Here is a 26,988-nt window from a genome sequence, read left to right on the forward strand (position 1 = left end):
CAAAAACAATGTGCTTATAAAGCATCAATAATATTTCGGTAGGTATTGGACAAATTCCAATTACCATTTATAAACACTTTCCGACAACATGAAATTAAGTCTATATATATATGAACAACATCTGTACTCATTATTGGTCTGATAGATAACTGCTTCACCCCGACATTGAAACATAAAAACATATCACTGACCGGGCCCAATTTCCTCTGCCATGGTAAAACTGAAGGAACTGAAATGACATTCGATCCTACAGAGTTGTATGGACCAGTATGTGTTCAGGTTACACTACAACTAGCATGATATTCATAGGCTTAACATCAATTTGTCTCGATAAAATACTAATTTTCTTCAATTGATGAAGTAAAATACAAAATGAATATAGATAAACATAATCATCATTTTGGCATACATTCAACAAAACAATAATAACATCTTTTTGTAAAGTTAGATATAAATGTAGATATAAAAGGCCATGGGCTAAGAGGGTTCACATGCACCCCCCAAAACCTCCGAACCAATATTTTTCTGAACCCTTATGACCCACTGATCACAAATCAAAACGTTAACATTGCATAAGTTTGGATGAACTTCCGGTTATGACGTCATCAAGATGGCCGTCATCTAGAATTTCACTAAAAACTTAAAAATAGTCATAACATTAACATTTTTCAACCGAAGTAGACAAATGAGGTATCAAAATGACCACAATAGAACAACAAATACATATCAGGACCAAAAAAAAAATCCAATGTATGTGGTGATTTGTACCCAAGAAATTAAAAAATAAGATTTTAAGCTCAAAAATGGTGATTTTTCAGCAAATATTTGATACTTGGCTTGACGCAGCAAAAATGTTTCCCAATAACAAATTATTACTCGTAATCAGTTATATAAACTCTTATCAATAAGTAAAAACAACAACAATAACAACAACAAAAATATATAGAAATGCAAAAAAAAAAAAAAAATATTGTTATACCCTCAATTTTGTAGATTAGCAGCCTCTCAAAAATAATTATTACAGCACAGCACCTACTGATAGCTTTACAAATGTAACCTAAGCTAAGCCTGTGTTTCCGTTAATATCATTAACAGTTTCCAAAACGTTTGTGTCTTTGAAAATGAGCAGATTCATTGTATATTTCCTATGCATAGAATAAGCAAACTGTCAGATGGTTACTACAATGTCACATATGTCTTTCACTGGTTCTCAATGATAACCATTAGCATTGTTCGTGCTTTCTCGCCTCACTGCACTATCCACTGAAGGGACTGGTACATGCAGTCCGAATCAGAGTAATCGAGATATCAGTATCCAATTCGTCGAAAGTCAGAGCGCCGTCTTCGATGTCGATGAGCTGATGTGACACTACATTACCAGTGTTGTTCTAGCCTGTCATCTTTTATGACCCATTCATGGCCAGAGTTTATATCAAGAACAACAGGTTCAGGGATATGGGATCTCTTTCAGATTCTAACATATCGTACGTATATGCTGTTTCAGACTTCTCCGGCATAATGAAAATTACACCAGATCCACATTCTTCCAATGGTGGAATCGGTTCTCCAATTGGTTATTGGTACTATTCATCAATCTTGTGGACGCTCGTGTAACCATAAATGGCACAGGTGATATCATCGAGGTCATTAATGAGGCCATAAATGTTAAATGCTTTTCATTGGTCATAAATGTTAAATGCTTTTCATTGGTCTGACTTTTCCCACTCCCTTGAAGGTGCAGGTTGTATCACATCTGGTGTATGCGTAAAGAGACCATCGGAGACTCTCCTGTAAAAAGTTCTCTACAGTGCTTTCCAGACTTGGCAAATAGTGAAACTTCACTGCAGACCTCATTTATGACCTCAAAGAATCCACCTGTGTTACCTATGGTCACTGAGGTTCACAAGAATGAGGAATTGTGCTTCATACGAATTAAGGAGAACCAACTCAACCCTCCGCAGAATATGGATCTGGTGTCTTTTCCATCATGCCGGGGAAGTCTGGAACATCATATACGATATGTGAATCTAGGTGAAACTAGGTTGAAAACAGGAAGAACTCCCACTTCCCTGAGTCCAATGTTCTGATGTTAAATCTGACCATGGACATTTGGCAAGTTACAATGTAGAACCACGATGGTAACCCGGTAATGTTATGTCACATCAGGTCATCGAGGTCGAAGACGACACTCTGGCGAGAAAGCACGCACAACGAAAATGATTATCATTAAGAACTAGCGAAAGAAATATATATGTATGTGACACTGTAGTAACCATCTTATATTTCCTTACGTTATACACAGGAAATAAACAATGGATGTGCTCATTCTAAAAGACACAACACGTTTCGAAAAGTGTCATGGTATTTACGAAATTTTAATTTGATACCCTGTAGCTATTAGTTCGCGTTTTGCTGTAATAATTCAGTTTGAGAGGCTACTAGTCTACAACATTTCGAACATGAAACTGGATTATTTTGAAGTCCCACTTAGATATTCAGCCAACTTTAAATTCAAATTTTATTCAGATATAAATCGTCGATAGCCAGGTTATATTCAGGAAATTCCAAGACACCAGGAAACTGTAGTCTCATCGGTTTGGAAAAAAAGAACAATCATATGCCGCATCTGGTGATGTTTTGTAAACCAAATGATGGTATAACAACAATGCTCTTTTGCAATTCTATTTAGTTTTGTTGTTGTTGTTTTAACTGATTGATAAGAGGTCAAATAACTGATTACGAATAATACTTTGTTGTTGGGAAACTATTTTGCTGCGTCAAGCCAAATATAAAAAATGCTTAAAAATTACCATTTTTGAGCTTAAAATCGTATTTTTCATTTCCTGTGTTCAAATCACTACATATATTGGATTATTTGGTCCTGACATGTATTTGTTGTTCTGTTGTGGTCATTTTGATATCCCATTTGTCTACTTCAGTTGAAAAATGTCAATGTTATGACTATTTTTTATTTTTCAGTGAAATTCGAGATGATTGCCATCTTGATGACGTCATAACCGGAACTTACACAGTGTTAACATTGGTTTTTGTTGTTTTTGTTGCTTAAACTGATTGATAAGTGGTCAAAAACTTATTAGAAATAATAGTTTGCTGTTCGGAAACATTTTTGCTGCGTCAAGCCAAATATAAAAAATGCTGAAAAATCACTATTTTTGAGCTTAAAATCAGATTTTTCATTTCCTGCGTATAAATCACTACATATATTGGATTTGTTTGGTCCTGATATGTATTTGTTGTTCTGTTGTGGTCATTTTGATACCTCATTTGTCTACTTCGGTTGAAAAATGTCAATGTTATGACTATTTTTTATTTTTATTTTTAGTGAAATTCGAGATGGCGGCCATCTTGATGACGTCATGACCGGAAGTTCATCCAAACTAATGCACTGTTAACATTTTGATTTGTTATCAGTGGGTCATAAGGGTTCAGAAAAATATTGGTTCGGAGGTTGGGGAGTGCATGTGGGACCCTCCTAGCCCATGGCCAAATCCAACAGCTCCCCCAGCTTACTGGTACGGAATGTGACAAATACTACCGTATACCATGGTATGTGACCATTCTCTCCCTCTTGTTGGTACGGAATGTGACAAATACTACCGTATACCATGGTATGTACGGAATGTGACAAATACTACCGTACACCATGGTATGTGACCATTCTCCCCCTCCTGTTGGTACGGAATGTGACAAATACTACCGTATACCATGGTATGTGACCATTCTCCCCCTCCTGTTGGTACGGAATGTGACAAATACTACAGTATACCATGGTATGTGACCATTCTCTCCTTCTTGTTGGTACGGAAAGTGACAAATACTACCGTATACCATGGTATGTGACCATTCTCCCCCTCCTGTTGGTACGGAATGTGACAAATACTACCGTATACCATGGTATGTACGGAATGTGACAAATACTACAGTATACCATGGTATGTGACCATTCTCCCCCTCTTGTTGGTACGGAAAGTGACAAATACTACCGTACACCATGGTATGTACGGAAAGTGACAAATACTACCGTACACCATGGTATGTGACCATTCTCTCCCTCTTGTTGGTACGGAATGTGACAAATACTACAGTATACCATGGTATGTGACCATTCTCTCCCTCTTGTTGGTACGGAAAGTGACAAATACTACCGTATACAATGGTATGTGACCATTCTCCCCCTCTTGTTGGTACGGAATGTGACAAATACTACAGTATACCATGGTATGTGACCATTCTCTCCCTCTTGTTGGTACGGAATGTGACAAATACTACCGTATACCATGGTATGTGACCATTCTCTCCCTCTTGTTGGTACGGAATGTGACAAATACTACCGTATACCATGGTATGTGACTATTCTCTCCCTCTTGTTGGTACGGAATGTGACAAATACTACCGTATACCATGGTATGTGACCATTCTCTCCCTCTTGTTGGTACGGAATGTGACAAATACTACCGTATATACCATGGTATGTGACCATTCTCTCCCTCTTGTTGGTACGGAATGTGACAAATACTACCGTATACCATGGTATGTGACCATTCTCTCCCTCTTGTTGGTACGGAATGTGACAAATACTACCGTATACCATGGTATGTGACCATTCTCTCCCTCTTGTTGGTACGGAATGTGACAAATACTACCGTATACCATGGTATGTGACCATTCTCTCCCCTCTTGTTGGTACGGAATGTGGACAAATACTACCGTATACCATGGTATGTGACCATTCTCTCCCTCTTGTTGGTACGGAATGTGACAAATACTACCGTATACCATGGTATGTGACCATTCTCTCCCTCTTGTTGGTACGGAATGTGACAAATACTACCGTATACCATGGTATGTGACCATTCTCTCCCTCTTGTTGGTACGGAATGTGACAAATACTACCGTATACCATGGTATGTGACCATTCTCTCCCTCTTGTTGGTACGGAATGTGACAAATACTACCGTATACCATGGTATGTGACCATTCTCTCCCTCTTGTTGGTACGGAATGTGACAAATACTACGTATACATGGTAGTGACCATTCCCCTTGTTGGTACGGAATGTGACAAATACTACCGTATACCATGGTATGTGACCATTCTCTCCCTCTTGTTGGTACGGAATGTGACAAATACTACCGTATACCATGGTATGTGACCATTCTCTCCCTCTTGTTGGTACGGAATGTGACAAATACTACCGTATACCATGGTATGTGACTATTCTCTCCCTCTTGTTGGTACGGAATGTGACAAATACTACCGTATACCATGGTATGTGACCATTCTCTCCCTCTTGTTGGTACGGAATGTGACAAATACTACCGTATACCATGGTATGTGACCATTCTCTCCCTCTTGTTGGTACGGAATGTGACAAATACCACCGTATACCATGGTATGTGACCATTCTCTCCCTCTTGTTGGTACGGAATGTGACAAATACTACCGTATACCATGGTATGTGACCATTCTCTCCCTCTTGTTGGTACGGAATGTGACAAATACTACCGTATACCATGGTATGTGACCATTCTCTCCCTCTTGTTGGTACGGAATGTGACAAATACTACCGTATACCATGGTATGTGACCATTCTCTCCCTCTTGTTGGTACGGAATGTGACAAATACTACCGTATACCATGGTATGTGACCATCTCTCCATATTGTTGGTACGGAAGTGACAAATACTACCGTTACCATGGTATGTGACCATTCTCTCCCTCTTGTTGGTACGGAATGTGACAAATACTACCGTATACCATGGTATGTGACCATTCTCTCCCTCTTGTTGGTACGGAAAGTGACAAATACTACCGTTTACCATGGTATGTGACCATTCTCTCCCTCTTGTTGGTACGGAATGTGACAAATACTACCGTTTACCATGGTATGTGACTATTCTCTCCCTCTTGTTGGTACGGAATGTGACAAATACTACCGTATACCATGGTATGTGACCATTCTCTCCTTCTTGTTGGTACGGAATGTGACAAATACTACCGTATACCATGGTATGTGACCATTCTCTCCCTCTTGTTGGTACGGAAAGTGACAAATACTACCGTATACAATGGTATGTGACCATTCTCCACTTTAACACTTGGAGTAACCTGTCCAATAGTAAGGAGGTCACCTAATGTGTTATCGTAATGCACACCCGACTACCACTCCTAATACACCTGTGTATGTAAATGTCTACAGGTATTGTTACCGGTAATCACTAACATCGCTCATTGATTGACAACTGATCCATCAATCACAAGGGGTTTGTTTCTAACATATATATATATCAGTATATCAGTATTCATCATAAAATCTATCATAACAAAATAGAACGAAAATGCTACACATTATACCAATGAAAAAACCCACCATATATCCGAGTAGTTATAACATCATTTCAAAACAGCGTTACCCATCTTGTGTCCAGTTTTTGTGAAAAAAATAGCATAATTGCACAAATAATGCAAAAAAGAAGTCTGAATATAAAGATTATAATAAGGAAAAACCGAATCAATTAAATATTTTTATTACATTTTCCACAGTGAAATATAAGGTTTACGGTGAACATAAAAGCGATTTAATTCACTCCAGTGAAAATATCAACTTTGATACTTTCACTCGCTTTTTACAAATCGTAATGAAGCATTGACAGTGAAAACATCATTTTGATTATTACTTCATTAGCTTGTGCGCCAAAATGACGTTTTATTTTGTGTAGAAATATGACATGCTTACCAAATTACAACAGAATAAACGCAAGGGAAATAACTTCTGGTGGAACTAGCAGTGATGGTCTTCTGTAAATGGAAACCAGAAAACACATGTAATAAAAAGAATATTCCTTGTTTCTTAATGAATACCAGTAACATTTCATCTCGTGAGGTGGAAACTTTGAGATATTTTTTTATAAAACATTTAAGTTTCCACCTCACTCGACTTCACTCATCGAGAAACAAGGAATATCCTCTATTAATGTTGAAACATACATTATACGTATCTGGATATTTTCACTCATTTGATGTTATTTTAAATAATTAGTTAATCGCTGTATCATTTATTGCCATCATTGTAGTAAGTTGAACGATTTGAAGTTCAAAAATAAAATGATCAAACAGACATCCCCGATATATTACCGAACCCAGTCATGCATGTCACTCAAAAAACACCTTGTATGTGTAATAGAGACTTCGGAGACATTCAAGGTGTAGATTCCTGACACAGATAATGACGTTCTGACTATAACAGTTAAGATATGGCCTATCTAAATGACAGCAATATGAAAACAGTACGGCACTTCACCCTTCTAATGTTATCCTAAGGAGAGCAGGTCACCATTGTTAACGGTACAACATTGGAACGACTTTGTTTTAAGACAGGGTAGAATAACCTATTGTCTTAATACGACGTGTCCCATTTCAATGCCGTTTGGATTACGCCCAGTTGTTAACTAACAGTACTAGACTTTGAAATCAATACAGTAATATGTAACTCGGAGTAGCATCTCGTGTCTGGATGTTCGGCATTAATTGTTGCTTCTTCTGAAACACAAAGAAAAAGTCCCTGCTGGTTGGGGATTAGTGTCGCTATGGCAATGGATTTTCATCATTGTTGGTATAAAAGTGAGTCCTGTTTATAATATTTATTTCAATATATGTTAAAGTTTTATTTATTATTTATTTTCATTTATTTATTTATCTATTTATTTATATATTTTTTATTTATTTATACTTGTTCTCTTTCCTTTCACATTTCCGAATCATTCTGGTTCTTGTTTTCTTAACACCAAAGGCATTCACTGTAAATACTGTTTTAAAATTTATACCATGCTATATACAATAATTGCATAAAATAAATTTTTGATTGGCCAATATTTTTGTTTCGTGTAATGGTAAACTATGGAAACAAGAAATGGAACCATTGTGACCTCTACGTGTTGTAGCTAGTGATACATATGAAGATAGATTAATTATGTATCCATAACACATTAACTTCGATCAAATACTGGTGAACAAACTGAAATAAATTAACAAAATATTTGTATTTTTCAGCAGTAGTTTTCCTTTTTCTGGGTAAGTCTGTCACCGCTTGTTGTTTTACAATAGCGTAAGTACAATGTTATAACTGTTTTGATGTAAATTAAATATTTTGAGACATTTTAAAATAATTATATCTTTTCTTGCGATGTTTGTTTTGTGAATACTTTCTTTAAGCTATTACTTCATCACATTATTGAGGTTTTATTGATACTTTTTATCGTTTATTGTTGCATTTTTGCAATAATATTTGTCGGACATTGACATATGATTAAACAGTAACTCTATACATCAGATAGTTCAGATACAGTGAAATGATAAACAATCATATCATAAGTCGGAATATGTTAGCACTGACCATCATTCCTTAAATGTTCTCAAAACCGCTTCGTTATAAGATGTTAACATGAATAAACCGCTTCGGTATCAGATGTTAACATAAATAAACCGCTTCGTTATAAGATGTTAACATAAATAAACCGCTTCGTTATAAGATGTTAACATAAATAAACCGCTTCGTTATAAGATGTTAACATAAATAAACCGCTTCGTTATAAGATGTTAACATAAATAAACCGCTTCGTTATAAGATGTTAACATAAATAAACCGCTTCGTTATAAGATGTTAACATAAATAAACCGCTTCGCTATAATATGTTAACAATAAATAAACCGCTTCGTTATAAGATGTTAACATAAATAAACCGCTTCGTATAGATGTTAACATAAAAAAACCGCTTCGCTATAAGATGTTAACATAAATAAACCGCTTCGCTATAAGATGTTAACATAAATAAACCGCTTCGTTAAAGATGTTAACATAAATAAACCGCTTCGCTATAAGATGTTAACATAAATAAACCGCTTCGTATAGATGTTAACATAAATAAACGCTTCGTATAAGATGTTAACATAAATAAACCGCTTCGTTATAAGATGTTAACATAAATAAACCGCTTCGCTTGATGTTAACATAAATAAACCGCTTCGCTATAAGATGTTAACATAAATAAACCGCTTCGTTATAAGATGTTAACATAAATAAACCGCTTCGTTATAATATGTTAACATAAATAAACCGCTTCGCTATAAGATGTTAACATAAATAAACCGCTTCTATAAGATGTTAACATAATAAACCGCTTCGTTATAAGAGAATGTTATAAGATGTTAACATAAATAAACCGCTTCGCTATAAGATGTTAACATAAATAAACCGCTTCGTTATAAGATGTTAACATAAATAAACCGCTTCGTATAAGATGTTAACATAAATAAACGCTCGCTATTATAAGATGTTAACATAAATAAACCGCTTCGTTATAAGATGTTAACATAAATAAACCGCTTCGCTATAAGATGTTAACATAAATAAACCGCTTCGTTATAAGATGTTAACATAAATAAACCGCTTCGCTATAAGATGTTAACATAAATAAACCGTTCGACTATGTTAACATAAATAAACGCTTCGTTATAAGATGTTAACATAAATAAACCGCTTCGTTATAAGATGTTAACATAAATAAACCGCTTCGTTATAAGATGTTAACATAAATAAACCGCTTCGTTATAAGATGTTAACATAAATAAACCGCTTCGTTATAAGATGTTAACATAAATAAACCGCTTCGCTATAAGATGTTAACATAAATAAACCGCTTCGTTATAAGATGTTAACATAAATAAACCGCTTCGTTATAAGATGTTAACATAAATAAACCGCTTCGTTATAAGATGTTAACATAAATAAACCGCTTCGTTTATAAAATAAACCGCTTCGTTATAAGATGTTAACATAAATAAACCGCTTCGTTATAAGATGTTAACATAAATAAACCGCTTCGTTATAAGAATGTTAACATAAATAAACCGCTTCGTTATAAGATGTTAACATAAATAAACCGCTTCGTTATAATATGTTAACATAAATAAACCGCTTCGTTATAAGATGTTAACATAAATAAACCGCTTCGTTATAAGATGTTAACATAAATAAACCGCTTCGCTAAAAGATGTTAACATAAATAAACCGCTTCGTTATAAGATGTTAACATAAATAAACCGCTTCGTTATAAGATGTTAACATAAATAAACCGCTTCGTTATAAGATGTTAACATAAATAAACCGCTTCGTTATAAGATGTTAACATAAATAAACCGCTTCGTTATAAGATGTTAACATAAATAAACCGCTTCGTTATAAGATGTTAACATAAATAAACCGCTTCGTTATAAGATGTTAACATAAATAAACCGCTTCGCTATAAGATGTTAACATAAATAAACCGCTTCGCTATAAGATGTTAACATAAATAAACCGCTTCGCTATAAGATGTTAACATAAATAAACCGCTTCGTTATAGTATGTTAACATAAATAAACCGCTTCGTTATAAGATGTTAACATAAATAAACCGCTTCGTTATAAGATGTTAACATAAATAAACCGCTTCGCTATAAGATGTTAACATAAATAAACCGCTTCGTTATAAGATGTTAACAATAAATAAAACCGCTTCGTTTATAGATGTTAACATAAAATAAACCGCTTCGTTATAAGATGTTAACATAAATAAACCGCTTCGCTATAAGATGTTAACATAAATAAACCGCTTCGTTATAAGATGTTAACATAAATAAACCGCTTCGTTATAAGATGTTAACATAAATAAACCGCTTCGCTATAAGATGTTAACATAAATAAACCGCTTCGTTATAAGATGTTAACATAAATAAACCGCTTCGTTATAAGATGTTAACATAAATAAACCGCTTCGTTATAAGATGTTAACATAAATAAACCGCTTCATAAACGTTATAAACTAATAAACCGCTTCGTTATAAGATGTTAACATAAATAAACCGCTTCGCTATAAGATGTTAACATAAATAAACCGCTTCGTTATAATATGTTAACATAAATAAACCGCTTCGCTATAAGATGTTAACATAAATAAACCGCTTCGCTATAAGATGTTAACATAAATAAACCGCTTCGTTATAAGATGTTAACATAAATAAACCGCTTCGTATATTTATAAGATGTTAACATAAAATAAACCGCTTCGTTATAAGATGTTAACATAAATAAACCGCTTCGTTATAAGATGTTAACATAAATAAACCGCTTCGTTATAAGATGTTAACATAAATAAACCGCTTCGTTATAAGATGTTAACATAAATAAACCGCTTCGTTATAAGATGTTAACATAAATAAACCGCTTCGCTATGAGATGTTAACATAAATAAACCGCTTCGTTATAGTATGTTAACATAAATAAACCGCTTCGTTATAGTATGTTAACATAAATAAACCGCTTCGCTATAAGATGTTAACATAAATAAACCGCTTCGTTATAAGATGTTAACATAAATAAACCGCTTCGTTATAAGATGTTAACATAAATAAACCGCTCATATATGTTAACATAAATAAACGCTTCGTTATAAGATGTTAACATAAATAAACCGCTTCGTTATAAGATGTTAACATAAATAAACCGCTTCGTTATAAGATGTTAACATAAATAAACCGCTTCGTTATAAGATGTTAACATAAATAAACCGCTTCGTTTATAAGATGTTAACATAAATAAACCGCTTCGTTATAACATAAATAAACCGTTAACATGTTAACATAAATAAACCGCTTCGCTATAAGATGTTAACATAAATAAACCGCTTCGTTATAAGATGTTAACATAAATAAACCGCATTCAGTTATAAGATGTTAACATAAATAAACCGCTTCGTTATAAGATGTTAACATAAATAAACCGCTTCGTTATAAGTATGTTAACATAAATAAACCGCTTCGCTATAAGATGTTAACAAAAATAAACCGCTTCGTTATAAGATGTTAACATAAATAAACCGCTTCGTTATAAGATATGTTAACATAAATAAACCGCTTCGTTATAAGATGTTAAATAAATAAACGCTTCGTTATAAGATGTTAACATAAATAAACCGCTTCGTTATAAGATGTGTTAACATAAATAAACCGCTTCGTTATAAGATGTTAACATAAATAAAACCGCTTCGCTATAAGATGTTAACATAAATAAACCGCTTCGTATATAATATGTTAACATAAATAAACCGCTTCGCTATAAGATGTTAACATAAATAAACCGCTTCGTTATAAGATGTTAACATAAATAAACCGCTTCGCTTAATAAGATGTTAACATAAATAAACCGCTTCGTTATAAGATGTTAACATAAATAAACCGCTTCGTTATAAGATGTTAACATAAATAAACCGCTTCGCTATAAGATGTTAACATAAATAAACCGCTTCGTTATAAGATGTTAACATAAATAAACCGCTTCGCTATAAGATGTTAACATAAATAAACCGCTTCGCTATAATATGTTAACATAAATAAACCGCTTCGTTATAAGATGTTAACATAAATAAACCGCTTCGTTATAATATGTTAACATAAATAAACCGCTTCGTTATAAGATGTTAACATAATAAATAAACCGCTTCGTTATAAGATGTTAACATAAATAAACCGCTTCTTATAGATGTTAACATAAATAAAACCGCTTCGTTATAAGATGTTAACATAAAATAAACCGCTTCGTTATAAGATGTTAACATAAATAAACCGCTTCGTTATAAGATGTTAACATAAATAAACCGCTTCGTTATAAGATGTTAACATAAATAAACCGCTTCGCTATAAGATGTTAACATAAATAAACCGCTTCGTTATAAGTATGTTAACATAAATAAACCGCTTCGCTAAAGTGTTAACATAAAACGCTTCGTATGTTAACATAAATAAACGCTTCGTTTTATGTATAAAAGTATGTTAACATAAATAAAACGCTTCGCTATAGATGTTAACATAAATAAACCGCTTCGCTATAAGATGTTAACATAAATAAACCGCTTCGCTATAAGATGTTAACATAAATAAACCGCTTCGCTATAAGATGTTAACATAAATAAACCGCTTCGTTATAAGATGTTAACATAAATAAACCGCTTCGCTATAAGATGTTAACCGCTTCGTTATAAGATGTTAACATAAATAAACCGCTTCGTTATAAGATGTTAACATAAATAAACCGCTTCGTTATAAGATGTTAACATAAATAAACCGCTTCGTTATAAGATGTTAACATAAATAAACCGCTTCGTTATAAGATGTTAACATAAATAAACCGCTTCGTTATAAGATGTTAACATAAATAAACCGCTTCGTTATAAGATGTTAACATAAATAAACCGCTTCGCTATAAGATGTTAACATAAATAAACCGCTTCGCTATAAGATGTTAACATAAATAAACCGCTTCGCTATAAGATGTTAACATAAATAAACCGCTTCGTTATAGTATGTTAACATAAATAAACCGCTTCGTTATAAGATGTTAACATAAATAAACCGCTTCGTTATAAGATGTTAACATAAATAAACCGCTTCGTTATAAGATGTTAACATAAATAAACCGCTTCGTTATAAGATGTTAACATAAATAAACCGCTTCGTTATAAGATGTTAACATAAATAAACCGCTTCGTTATAAGATGTTAACATAAATAAACCGCTTCGTTATAAGATGTTAACATAATAAACCGCTTCGCTATAAGATGTAAACATAATAAACCGCTTCGTTATAAGATGTTAACATAAATAAACCGCTTCGCTATAAGATGTTAACATTAAACCGCTTCGTATAAGATGTTAACATAAATAAACCGCTTCGTTATAAGATGTTAACATAAATAAACCGCTTCGCTATAAGATGTTAACATAAATAAACCGCTTCGCTATAGATGTTAACATAAATTAACCGTAACTTCGCTTCGTTATAAGATGTTAACATAAATAAACCGCTTCGTTATAAGATGTTAACATAAATAAACCGCTTCGCTATAAGATGTTAACATAAATAAACCGCTTCGCTATAAGATGTTAACATAAATAAACCGCTTCGTTATAGTATGTTAACATAAATAAACCGCTTCGTTATAAGATGTTAACATAAATAAACCGCTTCGTTATAAGATGTTAACATAAATAAACCGCTTCGCTATAAGATGTTAACATAAATAAACCGCTTCGCTATAAGATGTTAACATAAATAAACCGCTTCGCTATAAGATGTTAACATAAATAAACCGCTTCGTTATAAGATGTTAACATAAATAAACCGCTTCGCTATAAGATGTTAACATAAATAAACCGCTTCGTTATAAGATGTTAACATAAATAAACCGCTTCGCTATAAGATGTTAACATAAATAAACCGCTTCGTTATAAGATGTTAACATAAATAAACCGCTTCGCTATAAGATGTTAACATAAATAAACCGCTTCGTTATAAGATGTTAACATAAATAAACCGCTTCGTTATAAGATGTTAACATAAATAAACCGCTTCGCTATAAGATGTTAACATAAATAAACCGCTTCGCTATAAGATGTTAACATAAATAAACCGCTTCGTTATAAGATGTTAACATAAATAAACCGCTTCGTTATAAGATGTTAACATAAATAAACCGCTTCGTTATAAGATGTTAACATAAATAAACCGCTTCGCTATCAGATACTTACATAAATAAACCGCTTCGCTATAAGATGTTAACATAAATAAACCGCTTCGCTATAAGATGTTAACATAAATAAACCGCTTCGCTATAAGATGTTAACATAAATAAACCGCTTCGACCATTATAGATGTTAACATAAATAAACCGCTTCGCTATAAGATGTTAACATAAATAAACCGCTTCGCTATAATATGTTTAACGCTAAACCGCTTCGCTATAAGATGTTAAATAAATAAACCGCTTCGCTATGAGATGTTAACATAAATTTTAAACCTTCGTTATAAAATCACGTTAGTTCTATAAATAACGGCTAATTTTCGTGACCTATATCACTATTTTCTTTGCTCCTCACTACTGTTATCTGTTGGAACATTACAAAAGTGAAATATAATTCCGTTGTTCTTTACACCAAAGATTTGTCAACCCTAGAGTGGACATAATCGAGTGTTGAGTACGCTTACAGATAAATACAGACACTAATAAAGTCTGGTACTCACAATGCGACACACATTATTATGATGGTAATATAAGGGGAAACGGCAACACAGGGCAAATGACATTTTACACATTATCAAACAACACCTTCGTTATTAACAGGATCAAATTCGAGTTGATCCTAGCTTTCAAATTTTAAGATCACTATACCCGTTTTCAAAAATTATATAAACTCTAGATCAAATTTGATTTTTGATCTGAGTGGTGTAACTTCTGATAACATTTCTGTCTGATATTTCCTATCCGTTTCTTTCTTTTTCATTATTTGTATTTACTTGTTTTTGTGATTTTTTTACGTTTTTCTGCTAACAGTTTGTTGTACGAAGCATTGCGTTGCAAAATTCTACATACACCCGGTTTCCGTATGATTTGTATGAACATAACAATAGTGTTTTAACACAAAGATGCTGGCCTTTAAGTATTTCATCCAGAAAAAAATTTGGTTTCCTGATTGTACTACCAATTCCAGATTAAAGTGATCACGTGACATGATAGCCGCATTTGGGGCCATTAAGTAATTGGGGTGTAAAGATAAAGTTCCATGGTTAAGGTCACACGACAATTGTCAATATAAAGTACAGTCAACGGATCACATATACACCACATGCTATTCAACATAGATCACAGCATAACAGAATTTATACGCAATGCATTGTTCGCTGATTTCCAATTAATGCATAATGAAGACATGCTTAAGATGTCATAATTATTCATGTTTTTGTATTCAAGCTTCAATCAATGTACAACAATAGCATTGCCCGTATCAAACCATTCTTATAAACAGTATGCTTATGACCATACGAGGTTAGGTCCAAATATGTGTCGGGTTGAATGCAGCTCTACCATACCAATGTCAATGTGTTGTGTATGTGCCAGGTTATGACAGCATGCCAGTTATACAGATATGACTGATGGTGGTACAATGGTAACAAACATACTGGTTTAGTGGGCTATAGTAAACTTTTAAAAACGTATCCAAAATTACAACCTTCTGGAAAGGTTGGCTTACAACCACAGCGTTATTCTATTGAATCTAGTTAGTAATAAACCAATAATATGATAGCGTTTCACATTTAGAAATTATTTCACTTGATGGTTGAATATATAAAGTTTAAGAATACACCCGGTTTAAATACAAAGATAGACCATACCGAGAAAAAAATCGTTCTTTTTTGTAACACTCTTGGTATTGAGTAGGTAGTTATATAACTGATTTCGTTCATCCATAGAAAAGGATCGTAAAGTCGGATGAAACAGTGGCACACCAGTAAAGAGAAACCAAAAATAAACAAGTATTCTTCCCCAAAACATTAAGGTCCGAAAAGTCCCTTAGGTCACTAAGGTCAGAAAAAGTAGAAAGTAGAAAGTAACGTTAGATAGTTATCAGTGGGGAATTACCTGTTGGTCATGCTTTAATTAATATGATTAAGATTATCTACATACGAACACTGAATATCTTTGAAGGTCTTTGAAATCTTCAAAAAAAACAAAATCCAATAATTCTTTTATACTTCTTGAACGGTTAACCCCCTTAACAAGCCAATCATTGTGATATTTTTTTACCTTTAAAATCACTAGAAAGTGGGGAAAGTCGGTGAAACAACTGTTTAAAAATCTCTTTTTATCTTATCCTTTTATGTTCCAGCTCTGTGGACTACATTGTCATGTGGAACAACACCATACTCAACAATTCATCCAACACCTTCATCAGGATATAGTGGCTACATGTTATCGTACTCTTCGAGACATTCACAGCCGTATATGTCGGGTTCCTACAGCGGGCACCACCCCTCAGGATATTCACAACCGTATATGTCGGATTCCTACAGCGGGCACCACCCCTCAGGATATTCACAACCGCATATGTCGGGTTCCTACAGCGGGCAGCACCCCTCAGGATATTCACAACCGTATATATCGGGTTCCTACAGCGGGCACCACCCCTCAGGATATTCACAACCGTATATGTCGGGTTCCTACAGCGGGCACCACCCCTCAGGATATTCACAGCCGTATATGTCGGGTTCCTACAGCGGGCACCACCCCTCAGGATATTCACAACCGTATATGTCGGGTTCCTACAGCGGGCACCGCCCCTCTGGGTATTCACAACCGTACATGTCGGGTTCCTACAGCGGGCACCACCCCTCAGGGTATTCACAACCGTATATGTCGGGTTCCTACAGCGGGCACCACCCCTCAGGGTATTCACAACCGTATATGTCGGGTTCCTACAGCGGGCACCACCCCTCAGGGTATTCACAACCGTATATGTCGGGTTCCTACAGCGGGCACCACCTCTCAGGGTATTCACAACCGTATATGTCGGGTTCCTACAGCGGGCAACACCACTCGGGATATTCACAGCCGTATATGTCGGGTTCCTACAGCGGGCACCACCACTCGGGATATTCACAGCCGTATATATCGGGTTCCTACAGCGGGCATCATCATTCGGGATATTCACAGCCGTATATGTCGGGTTCCTACAGCGGGCATCACCACTCGGGATATTCACAGCCGTATATGTCGGGTTCCTACAGCGGGCACCACCCCTCAGGATATTCACAACCGTATATGTCGGGTTCCTACAGCGGGCACCACCCCTCAGGGTATTCACAACCGTATATGTCGGGTTCCTACAGCGGGCACCACCCCTCAGGGTATTCACAACCGTATATGTCGGGTTCCTACAGCGGGCACCACCCCTCAGGATATTCACAACAGTATATGTCGGGTTCCTACAGCGGGCACCACCCTTCAGGGTATTCACAGCCGTATATGTCGGGTTCCTACAGCGGGCACCACCCCTCAAGGTATTCACAACCGTATATGTCGGGTTCCTACAGCGCGCACCACCCCTCAGGATATTCACAGCCGTATATGACAGTTTCTTACAGTGACAGCTCTCTATACGTTAGTGCAACATCTGAGTATAGTAGATCCACGACTGCAAGTGTCATCACAACTACGGCTATTCCTAGAGACACGTTCACATATGTATGCCCTGGAGAGTGTTTTTGTAAGACAAGCTGTATGGCGTTAGATGTTTATGGTGACCTTATACCGACCTTCAGTGGTGCCATTACTTACACAGCGGCCTTCACCGAGTTCAAGCAAATGACAGGTTCGTATACATTTTGTACCACATAATCTACCCGTTATCTAGAGAAAAAGCTGAACGTGATTTCCCCCCTTGGAATTTATATTCAATCGAATTTTATTCTTATTTCTTTGATTGTTTTTATTTAAGTTATAAAACAACATTGTTACCATTGTATCTATAATGTCATAGTTAACTTTGATTAAGCGCCTTACCAGAAAGGTTTTCTCTAAAGTTTGTTTGTGCTCAGTGCAATTGATATCTAAAATATAGTGATAACTGTGACTGTGTGACGTCATCAACAACATTACCTACATAATGCTGGTGTCTTAATTAATAAATATAGTATAAATATTCACATATTTTTGTCTTTCTTTATGACAAAATGATTGATTGAAACATGACGCAGAAAAATGAACTTCTCTGTTTCAGCTTTTCAAATCGACATCCAGATATCCACCTGTGAGGGGTTCCTTTCTTTCTTCGGAGTCTACAATAGTCTTACCGCCAATGATAAAGTTAATATGGCCAGTTTTATCAATGATCCCACCACCGTCACCGCGGATACAATGACACGCTTCCCGAAAGCCATGTTTGCTTTATTAAAGGTTAGAACCATATGTGCAATATCTCAATTAAAAAAATATCACAAATAGCAAACTCTATTGGACAGTTTAAAAAAAATCTAATTTTTAAAAATCTTATTATTTAAAGATGCTCCACCGCTGACAAATGGTATTTTTTTCTCTATCAATACAGGAGCAAGCGATTTAGTATTTTTCTTCAGTTACAAAAGTTGCTTACTTTTCACCATTACCACCATTGAAAAGTTTGAGCTTCTAATTTTACTTCAAGATAAAAACATTAAGAATAACTAATTGTGTCCCGAAAACAATCTGTGGCACTATGTCCTATATGGAATGCAGTACTGATTGAGCATGTACCGAAAGCAAGATAAATCATTTAAATTATTGTTTGTGTTAATTAGACATATGTGATTGTTCAAATGGCGGGTATCATTTATGCTCTGTCGGCGATGGAGCATCTTTAAAATGAATATGTCGTTTAATGGTATGCAGATATGATAGGCATTGATTCGTATCGAAAAATAACTGCGGCACAACAATTTTCAAAATAAATGAATTAAGGATCTGCTCTGGTGAGGTTTCAGTCTCGTTTCAACATTAAACAAAGAGTTTTTGTGAAACAAAGGATTTGTAGCAAGTTGCCATATGGAAACTATGTCATTAAAACTAGACTTCTAGACTAGACTTCTGCTTGTAGAATATTTTATACGTACATTTAAATAATACTAATTTGCCGGGCATTTTGATAGGTGAAGGTTTTACTCATTGTAGTGAGGTGATATTTTACACCTTTTTACTTCAATAATTTTACTTAACTCGCTGGTGCCACAACACTTTTAGAAATAACAAGTACATTTTTGCTGTAAATCGTTTTTAGGCTCACGGAAATAAAAATGGTCATCATTCAAGATTGGGATCATAACCTATTGTTTTTTTTTTTTTTTTTTTACATTTTAGTGAAGATAAAGTTTCTTTGCATTTTTAGCAAAAAATGTTGAAAAATGACAAATTACGTATCGGGACAAAACACCAAGCACACTGACACCTATTTTTATGATAGTTTTAGAAACAGCAACTGTTTTTTCTTTTGAACTCCAAAATTTGAGAGAACATTTTTCTGCGAATCGATGAATCTGCCAAAAATTGTAAAAACAAGGTATTTTCATCTCAAAATGGTTATGGTAACATATACAGTTGCACAAATAATGAGTTGACTTAATGATCGAGTATTGTCTGAATATTTATACTTATCAGATAACTAAATTGCAAAATATTGCTTAAGTTTGTCGTATGTATGGTAAAAAGACCTAGTGAAATTCCAGTAAAATCAGAATTCAAATCAAATAGTCATCTTTGATTCATAATAGCTCAAAATCATTGATATTTAATTGGACCAATCGGCTAGTTATCATTTTGAAAACTGTTATTTTTGTTTTAAAACGCAACCAAAGTATCTATAAAAAGGAAATTTAATCTTACTTTTAAAATCATTATTAATTATGTTATTTATCTATTGTTTATGAACAGTTCGAAGTAAAATCAAGGTTGAACGAGACGATGTCAGACCAACAGAAGATGGTCATTTGTAATAACTGGAAATCTGTCAACTGTTTGGCAAAATCAGCTATAATGGAAGTCCTAAAATGCGGACCAATTCTGGCGGTAAGTATATATGAAGTGTTATATTTGCATTCTCATCACTGAAGATACATTGATCCATTGTCCAAAGGAAATGAACCCTTCGCTATTAACCAGAGAAGTATAATACAAAAGAAATAACGTACAAACATAGAAAGTCTTGCACATTTTGAAGGTCTATATGGTTTCAATCCTTCATCACTTTTCATTTTCTTTTTTTCCTGGAGTGGAGAACAAAAGAATAGGTCTGCTGGTGCATTGGCGGTAAGGAAAATGTCTTACGGTAAAGTTACAGATTAGAAGAGGTAGAAGTGACTGTAAATCAAAATGAACCGATCAGATGACTTCAGAGCAACTTTTTGTAGCACCATTCTTTAGGTTGAAATAGACTTGTTTGTGACAACATCAAATAGTGATTTACACATACACTTGACTCTTATTCAGCATATTCCTTTATCGTAAACATTAACATTTAACAGAGTGGTGGCGAGTCCCTGACTACAACTGAGAAGAAAAAACTCTTCAACATCGATTTGTTTGCTTCCATGAGTTTGGATGATTGGGGTTTAGTGCTACAATATGCACCAGAGCTACTAAATAAAACACATTTAGAGGCCATCCCTGTAACGGTGCTGGTGGAAAAGTACGTTCTGCTCTAATTGATGTCATTTTAGTATATTTTGCTGAAAAATATATGTTTGAATAACTGATACATTCTCTGAAGGAAAATTGTAACAAAGTGCCTATAAAATCACTTTGATTCTCTCGGCAGAAAGTGATATAAGGATTTTCTTTACAGAAAATCACTTCGTTACGTGAACGCATGATAACAGAAACAGTTAACTTTGAGCATACATGTATTTTACATGATATGATTACATAATATATATTGACAAGTTTCATTTTTGAGAATTTTAATTTTTATCCCAGTTTAACGTTTTTTTATTTTAAGTATGGGCGTTCTGACACCAATAGTTACCACACTCAAAACATCGGTAATCAAGGCAATCATGGAGGTTTTGAAGGTGTGGATGATAGCTGAGGGTACCGTGGCCACAGAAGTTCGTACCCAGTGGATTGACCTGGCCAAAGCTTGTGGTGCCTCAGAAGTGATCATGGAGGTGCTCGGGTTATCAGCAGTACGTGTTACCTAGCAACAGTCTCTCGTAAACTACCGGATATCAATGGAATTGGTGCATTGTCCACTAAGCTTTAAGTCATTATCACGAGTTCATGTTCATTAAGCTTTAAAACATTACCGGGAGTTCATATTCTTTAAAGTTTAAATCATTACCAAGAGTTCATGTTTATTAAACTTTAAAACATGACCACGAGATCATCACATTTTCATGTGAAATTAAAGACTGATTTCAGTGTTTTATTGATAAATGATAATTATCTTCTCATATTTTGATTGAAACGTTTTCCTTTTTAAGAGTTTATCTGTGATTGACATGAGTCAAATGTCCAGGGAAGATGCGAGGAAGTTCCTGGAGGAAAATGAAGATGGTATTGATATGGCAAGTCTGACAAAAGACGAAATAGTCAGGTAGGATGTTAAGTTAATTGTGGATGGATGTACTAAATTCTTTTTATTTTGAATTCAACTTCACGCATTTTTATGCTAAAATGCATTGTATGATTCGTGAAAAATTCTTAAAAACACATAATATACTCAATTTAATATTTTGCAGCCTTTTTATCTCTCGCTATTGTCATTTTCTGATATTTTGGTATATCAAATTGAAATTTTAATTGTATTTGATTCCTGCAGTATGATTGCGGCTTTAGATCAAAGTGACATTCTACTTCTGAATGATGCGGCACTTGTGCAGGCTGCTGCGGAGATATTTTCTCAGAACATCGGCAGGGCTCAGGTATGTATTTCATTTTCTTTTTGACTTCTGTGGTGCAGTATCGGTGTATATGTAACGATCAATAAATAAGAATGCAGTAATGGTATATGGATACTATTGAGTAAGTGACAGGAATGTAAAACAGCAAAGCGTTGATCAAAGTCACATCACATAGCCACGAGTGTAAGATTTTTTTTATCACATAACTTTTTTTAAAAGAAATATAAGTAAAACTTTAAATTTCGTCTCTATATAAAGCAGTAGAAACCCGCCTCGGATATGTGACGTTTCCGTCTACTGAAACTATTACGCGACGTCACATATATATATATTATCACGTAAAAGGCATGTGACGTCATAATAGTGTTATTATAAATGTGTCTTTCGATATTTATGTCATGGCCATAAGACATGTCTGGACGGGGCAGTTATGTCATAATCCTATATATAAAAATATATACGTATGAAATAAAATGTTGCCGAAGTCTTAATGTTTAATAATCAAATTGTTTCGAGTTAAGGACGTTTATCTGTTTCATGCTATTTGTAAAATCTACGTATTTCAACTTTAATTCAATTTCCGACAATTAGATGAGAAAGATCGTGGAAGCTATCAAGAAGAAATTACCTAGTTTTTTTGACACAACGACCTTTGATGATGCCAAACTGGAGATCGTTGGACCTGTGATGGGATATCTATCTGATTCGGAGATTGCCCAGATCCCTGATTCGGTTCTACAGTCAGGAATCAACAACGGCTACGTAGCCTCCTCCGGGAAGTCATCACGGAAGTCAGTGAGTAATATTATACAAATATCGACCTGTTTTCAGGTGGATACGATGATTTATCAACTCGGGGAAGTGATATCACCCGAGGCCGAAGACAATGAGTAATATTGGCTGATATAGTCGGTGAGTAATATTGGCTGAAAAAATCTGACTATTTTACTTTTCTTTCTTTTGACGAATTTATACAAAAATTTGGAATTGATACTAATTTTCTACAATACCATGGACTAATAGTGTCAATAAAGCGCTATTAAGATATAAAACCAAGAAAAACTTTCATACCCTTCCATACCACAATTATAAGATTTTTTTCTTTAAAAGCAAAAAAGGGTGTGAAAGACTTCTATAGGTTTATCATAGCTCCATCAACAACTCCAACAGGCACTAGAAAATGGAATTTGAGCTTTAACTTTGATACAGAAATGTAATAAAAATTTTATAATGTTCCATTTAAGGTAACAAAAAATTCCAATTGATATGGTTTCAAGTCAGAATTATTCATCATATATTAGTTACTAATACCTTCCTTCGTAAGATAGGAATACATCCTAGTCCTATGTGTACTTTATGTAATACAGAAAGGGAGACAATTATACATTGCTTGTGGGAATGCAAAGAGGTGCAAACTTTTCTTCAAAATTTTGATACTTTATTAGATTTATTGTTTATCCCTTTTGCATATAATAAAGATTTATTTCTTTTTGGATGTTTTACAAAATTGTAGCTCTGTTGACCATTACATTTTGATAATTATGAAACATTTCATTTATAAAACCAAATGTCTTAGCAACTCTTTAAATATCAATGCTCTTATTAATGTAATTAAGGATATTTTTAGTTCAAAAATATATGCTTATTAGTGAAAGTGACCATGTTAAAAGGCAATTTGAAATAGGCTGCAGGAAATGGACACCTTTATTGGACCTTTGAGTATATACCTTTACCCTAGTCTTTTACTACTGCTAACTTACTTTAATTTTCTTTTTTATCTTTTGTTGGGGTTTATAAAACTGATCAGCACAACGATTTTTCAGAACAATTTTTTTATTTATAATAATATCTTTTAACTGAAATGTACGTGTATGTGTAACGGTACCTCCTCCTCCCCCTTCTTCCTTCTTATCTTTCTTCTTTAGTATGTCTGTCTGTCTGTCTGTATGTATGTATATGTGTGTGTGTGTGTGTGTGTGTGTGTGTGTGTGTGTGTGTGTGTGTGTGTGTGTGTGTGTGTGAGAGAGAGAGAGAGAGAGAGAGAGAGAGAAAAGAAAGAGAGAGAGAGAGAGTGAGTGCATGCGGTTTGCTAATATATGTTTTTATTGATATATCTATATGTGTAAATGTATATATGTTATGGTGCTATACATATTCTGTTGTGCTACATTATGTAAGTATATGTTTTGTATTATGTATACATTGCTGTAGTATTATGCTTGAAGACATGCAGGAATGTATGTATGCATGTATATGTACATATGTGCATATGTATATGTGTATGTTTGTGTACACATGTGTTGTTAGAGTATGTTTGTATGCATGTATGCTTGCATGCATGTATGTGTATCGTATCATGTTAGTATACATACATGCATATTATGCAGGGTAACACCATGGCATGTTATGTAATGTTTTATATCTGATGTAACATAACGTACAACTTGATATTTTGAGTATTGTGAGTGAGTGCGAATGCAAGTGTTTGTGTGTTGGTGTCCATTTTTATTTACTGTGTAAAATGTTTGAAAATTAAAAAATTAAAAACAAATTGGCTGATATAGTCGGTGAGTAAGTGAGTGGAGTAATATTGGCTGATATAGTCAGTGAGAAATAATATTGGCTGGATATAGACAGTGAGTAATATTTTTTGGCTGATACAGTCAGTGAGTAATATTTTGGGTGATATAGTCAGTGAGTAATATTGGGGGATATAGTCAGTGAGTAATATTTTTGGCTGATATAGTCAGTGAGTATATTAGCTGATATTCAATGAGTAATGATGGCTGAAAGTCAGTGAGTAATATTTTTGGCTGATATAGTCAGTGAGTAATAATATTGGGTGATATAGTCAGTGAGTAATATTGGCTGATATAGTCAGTGAGTAATATTGGCTGATATAGTCAGCTGAGTAATATGGGTGATATAGTCTGAGTGAATAATTTTTGGCTGATATAGTCAGTGAGTAATATTAGCGATCTAGTCAGTGAGTAATAATGCTGATATAGTCAGTGAGTAATATTGGCTGATATAGTCAGTGAGTAATATTGGCTGATATAGACAGTGAGTAATATTGGCTGATATAGTCAGTGAGTAATATTGGGTGATATAGTCAGTGAGTAATATTGGGTGATATAGTCAGTGAGTAATATTGGCTGATATAGTCAGTGAGTAATATTTTTGGCTGATATAGTCAGTGAGTAATATTATTAGGCTGATATAGTCAGTGAGTAGAATAGTTATATTGGTTGATATAGTCAGTGAGTAATAATAAATAATATTGGCTGATATAGACAGTGAGTAATATTGGCTGATATAGACAGTGAGTAATATTGGCTGATATAGACAGTGAGTAATATTGTTGGCTGATATAGTCAGTGAGTAATATTATTGGCTGATATAGTCAGTGAGTAATATTTTATGGCTGATATAGTCAGTGAGTATATTTTGGCTGATAAAGTCAGTTAGTATAATTGGCTGATATAGTCAGTGAGTAATATTGGCTGATATAGTCAGTGAGTAATATTGGCTGATATAGTCCAGTGAGTAATATTGGCTGATATAGTCAGTGAGTAATATTGGGCTGATATAGTCAGTGAGTAATATTGGCTGATATAGTCATGAGTCATTGGCTGATATGAGTGATAATATTTTTGGCTGATATAGTCAGTGAGTAATATTTTTGGCTGATATAGTCAGTGAGTAATATTGGCTGATATAGTCAGTGAGTAGTCAATGAATATTGGCTGATATAGTCAGTGAGTAATATTTTTTAGCTGATATAGTCAGTGAGTCATAATATTGGCTGATATAGTCAGTGAGTAATATTTTTGGCTGATATAGTCAGTGAGTAATTTATTGGCTGAATATAGTCAATGAGTAATATTTTTGGCTGATATAGTCAGTGAGTAATATATTTTGGCTGATATAGTCAGTGAGTAATATTGGCTGATATAGTCAGTGAGTAATATTTTTGGCTGATATAGTCAGTGAGTAATATGGAGAATTTGGGTGATATAGTCAGTGAGTAATATTTTTTGGCTGATATAGTCCAGTAGTATTATTGGCTGATAGAGTCATGAGTAATATATACTTGGCTGATATAGTCAGTGAGTAATATTTTTGTAGCTGATATAGTCAGTGAGTAATATTGGCTGATATAGTCAGTGAGTATTTTTGGCTGATGTAGTCAGTAGTAATATATTTTGGCTGATATAGTCAGTGAGTAATATTATTGACTGCTATAGTCCGAGGAGTAATATTGGCTGATATAGTCAGTGAGTAAGTAATATTTTTGGCTGATATAGTCAGTGAGTAATATTTTTGGCTGTAATATAGTCAGTGAGTAATATTGATATAGCTGATAATAGTCAGTGGAGTGAGGCTAATAGTTAGTGAGTAAAATTGGGTGATATAGTCAGTGAGTAATATTTTTTGGCTGATATAGTCAGTTAGTGAGATAATAGACAGGCTGATATAGACAGTCAGGGAGTAATATTTTGGCTGATATAGACAGAATGTAGTCAGTGAGTAATATATTGAGTAATAATGATATAGTCAGTGAGTAAATATTGGCTGATATATAGTCAGTGAGTAATATTATAGGCTGATATAGTGATTATAGACAGTGAGTAATATAATTAGACAGTGAGTAATTTGGCTGATATAGATTGG

General features: G+C 34.2%; 1 protein-coding gene across 1 annotated transcript; it reads left to right on the top strand.

Moving 5' to 3' along the window:
- Positions 1 to 7,325: 7,325 nt before the first annotated feature.
- On the top strand, positions 7,326 to 23,208 carry LOC138324240 (mucin-3B-like). The gene is made up of 10 exons (XM_069269316.1): positions 7,326 to 7,641; positions 8,071 to 8,091; positions 16,776 to 18,257; positions 18,666 to 18,841; positions 20,348 to 20,482; positions 20,938 to 21,101; positions 21,411 to 21,597; positions 21,895 to 22,007; positions 22,233 to 22,335; positions 22,906 to 23,208. Exons 1-10 carry the CDS (start codon positions 7,608 to 7,610, stop codon positions 23,206 to 23,208), a joined length of 2,718 nt encoding a protein of 905 aa, XP_069125417.1. The 5' UTR covers positions 7,326 to 7,607.
- The last annotated feature ends 3,780 nt before the right edge of the window (positions 23,209 to 26,988 follow it).

Source organism: Argopecten irradians, chromosome 5, assembly GCF_041381155.1.
Source record: "Argopecten irradians isolate NY chromosome 5, Ai_NY, whole genome shotgun sequence".
Taxonomy (NCBI): domain Eukaryota; kingdom Metazoa; phylum Mollusca; class Bivalvia; order Pectinida; family Pectinidae; genus Argopecten; species Argopecten irradians.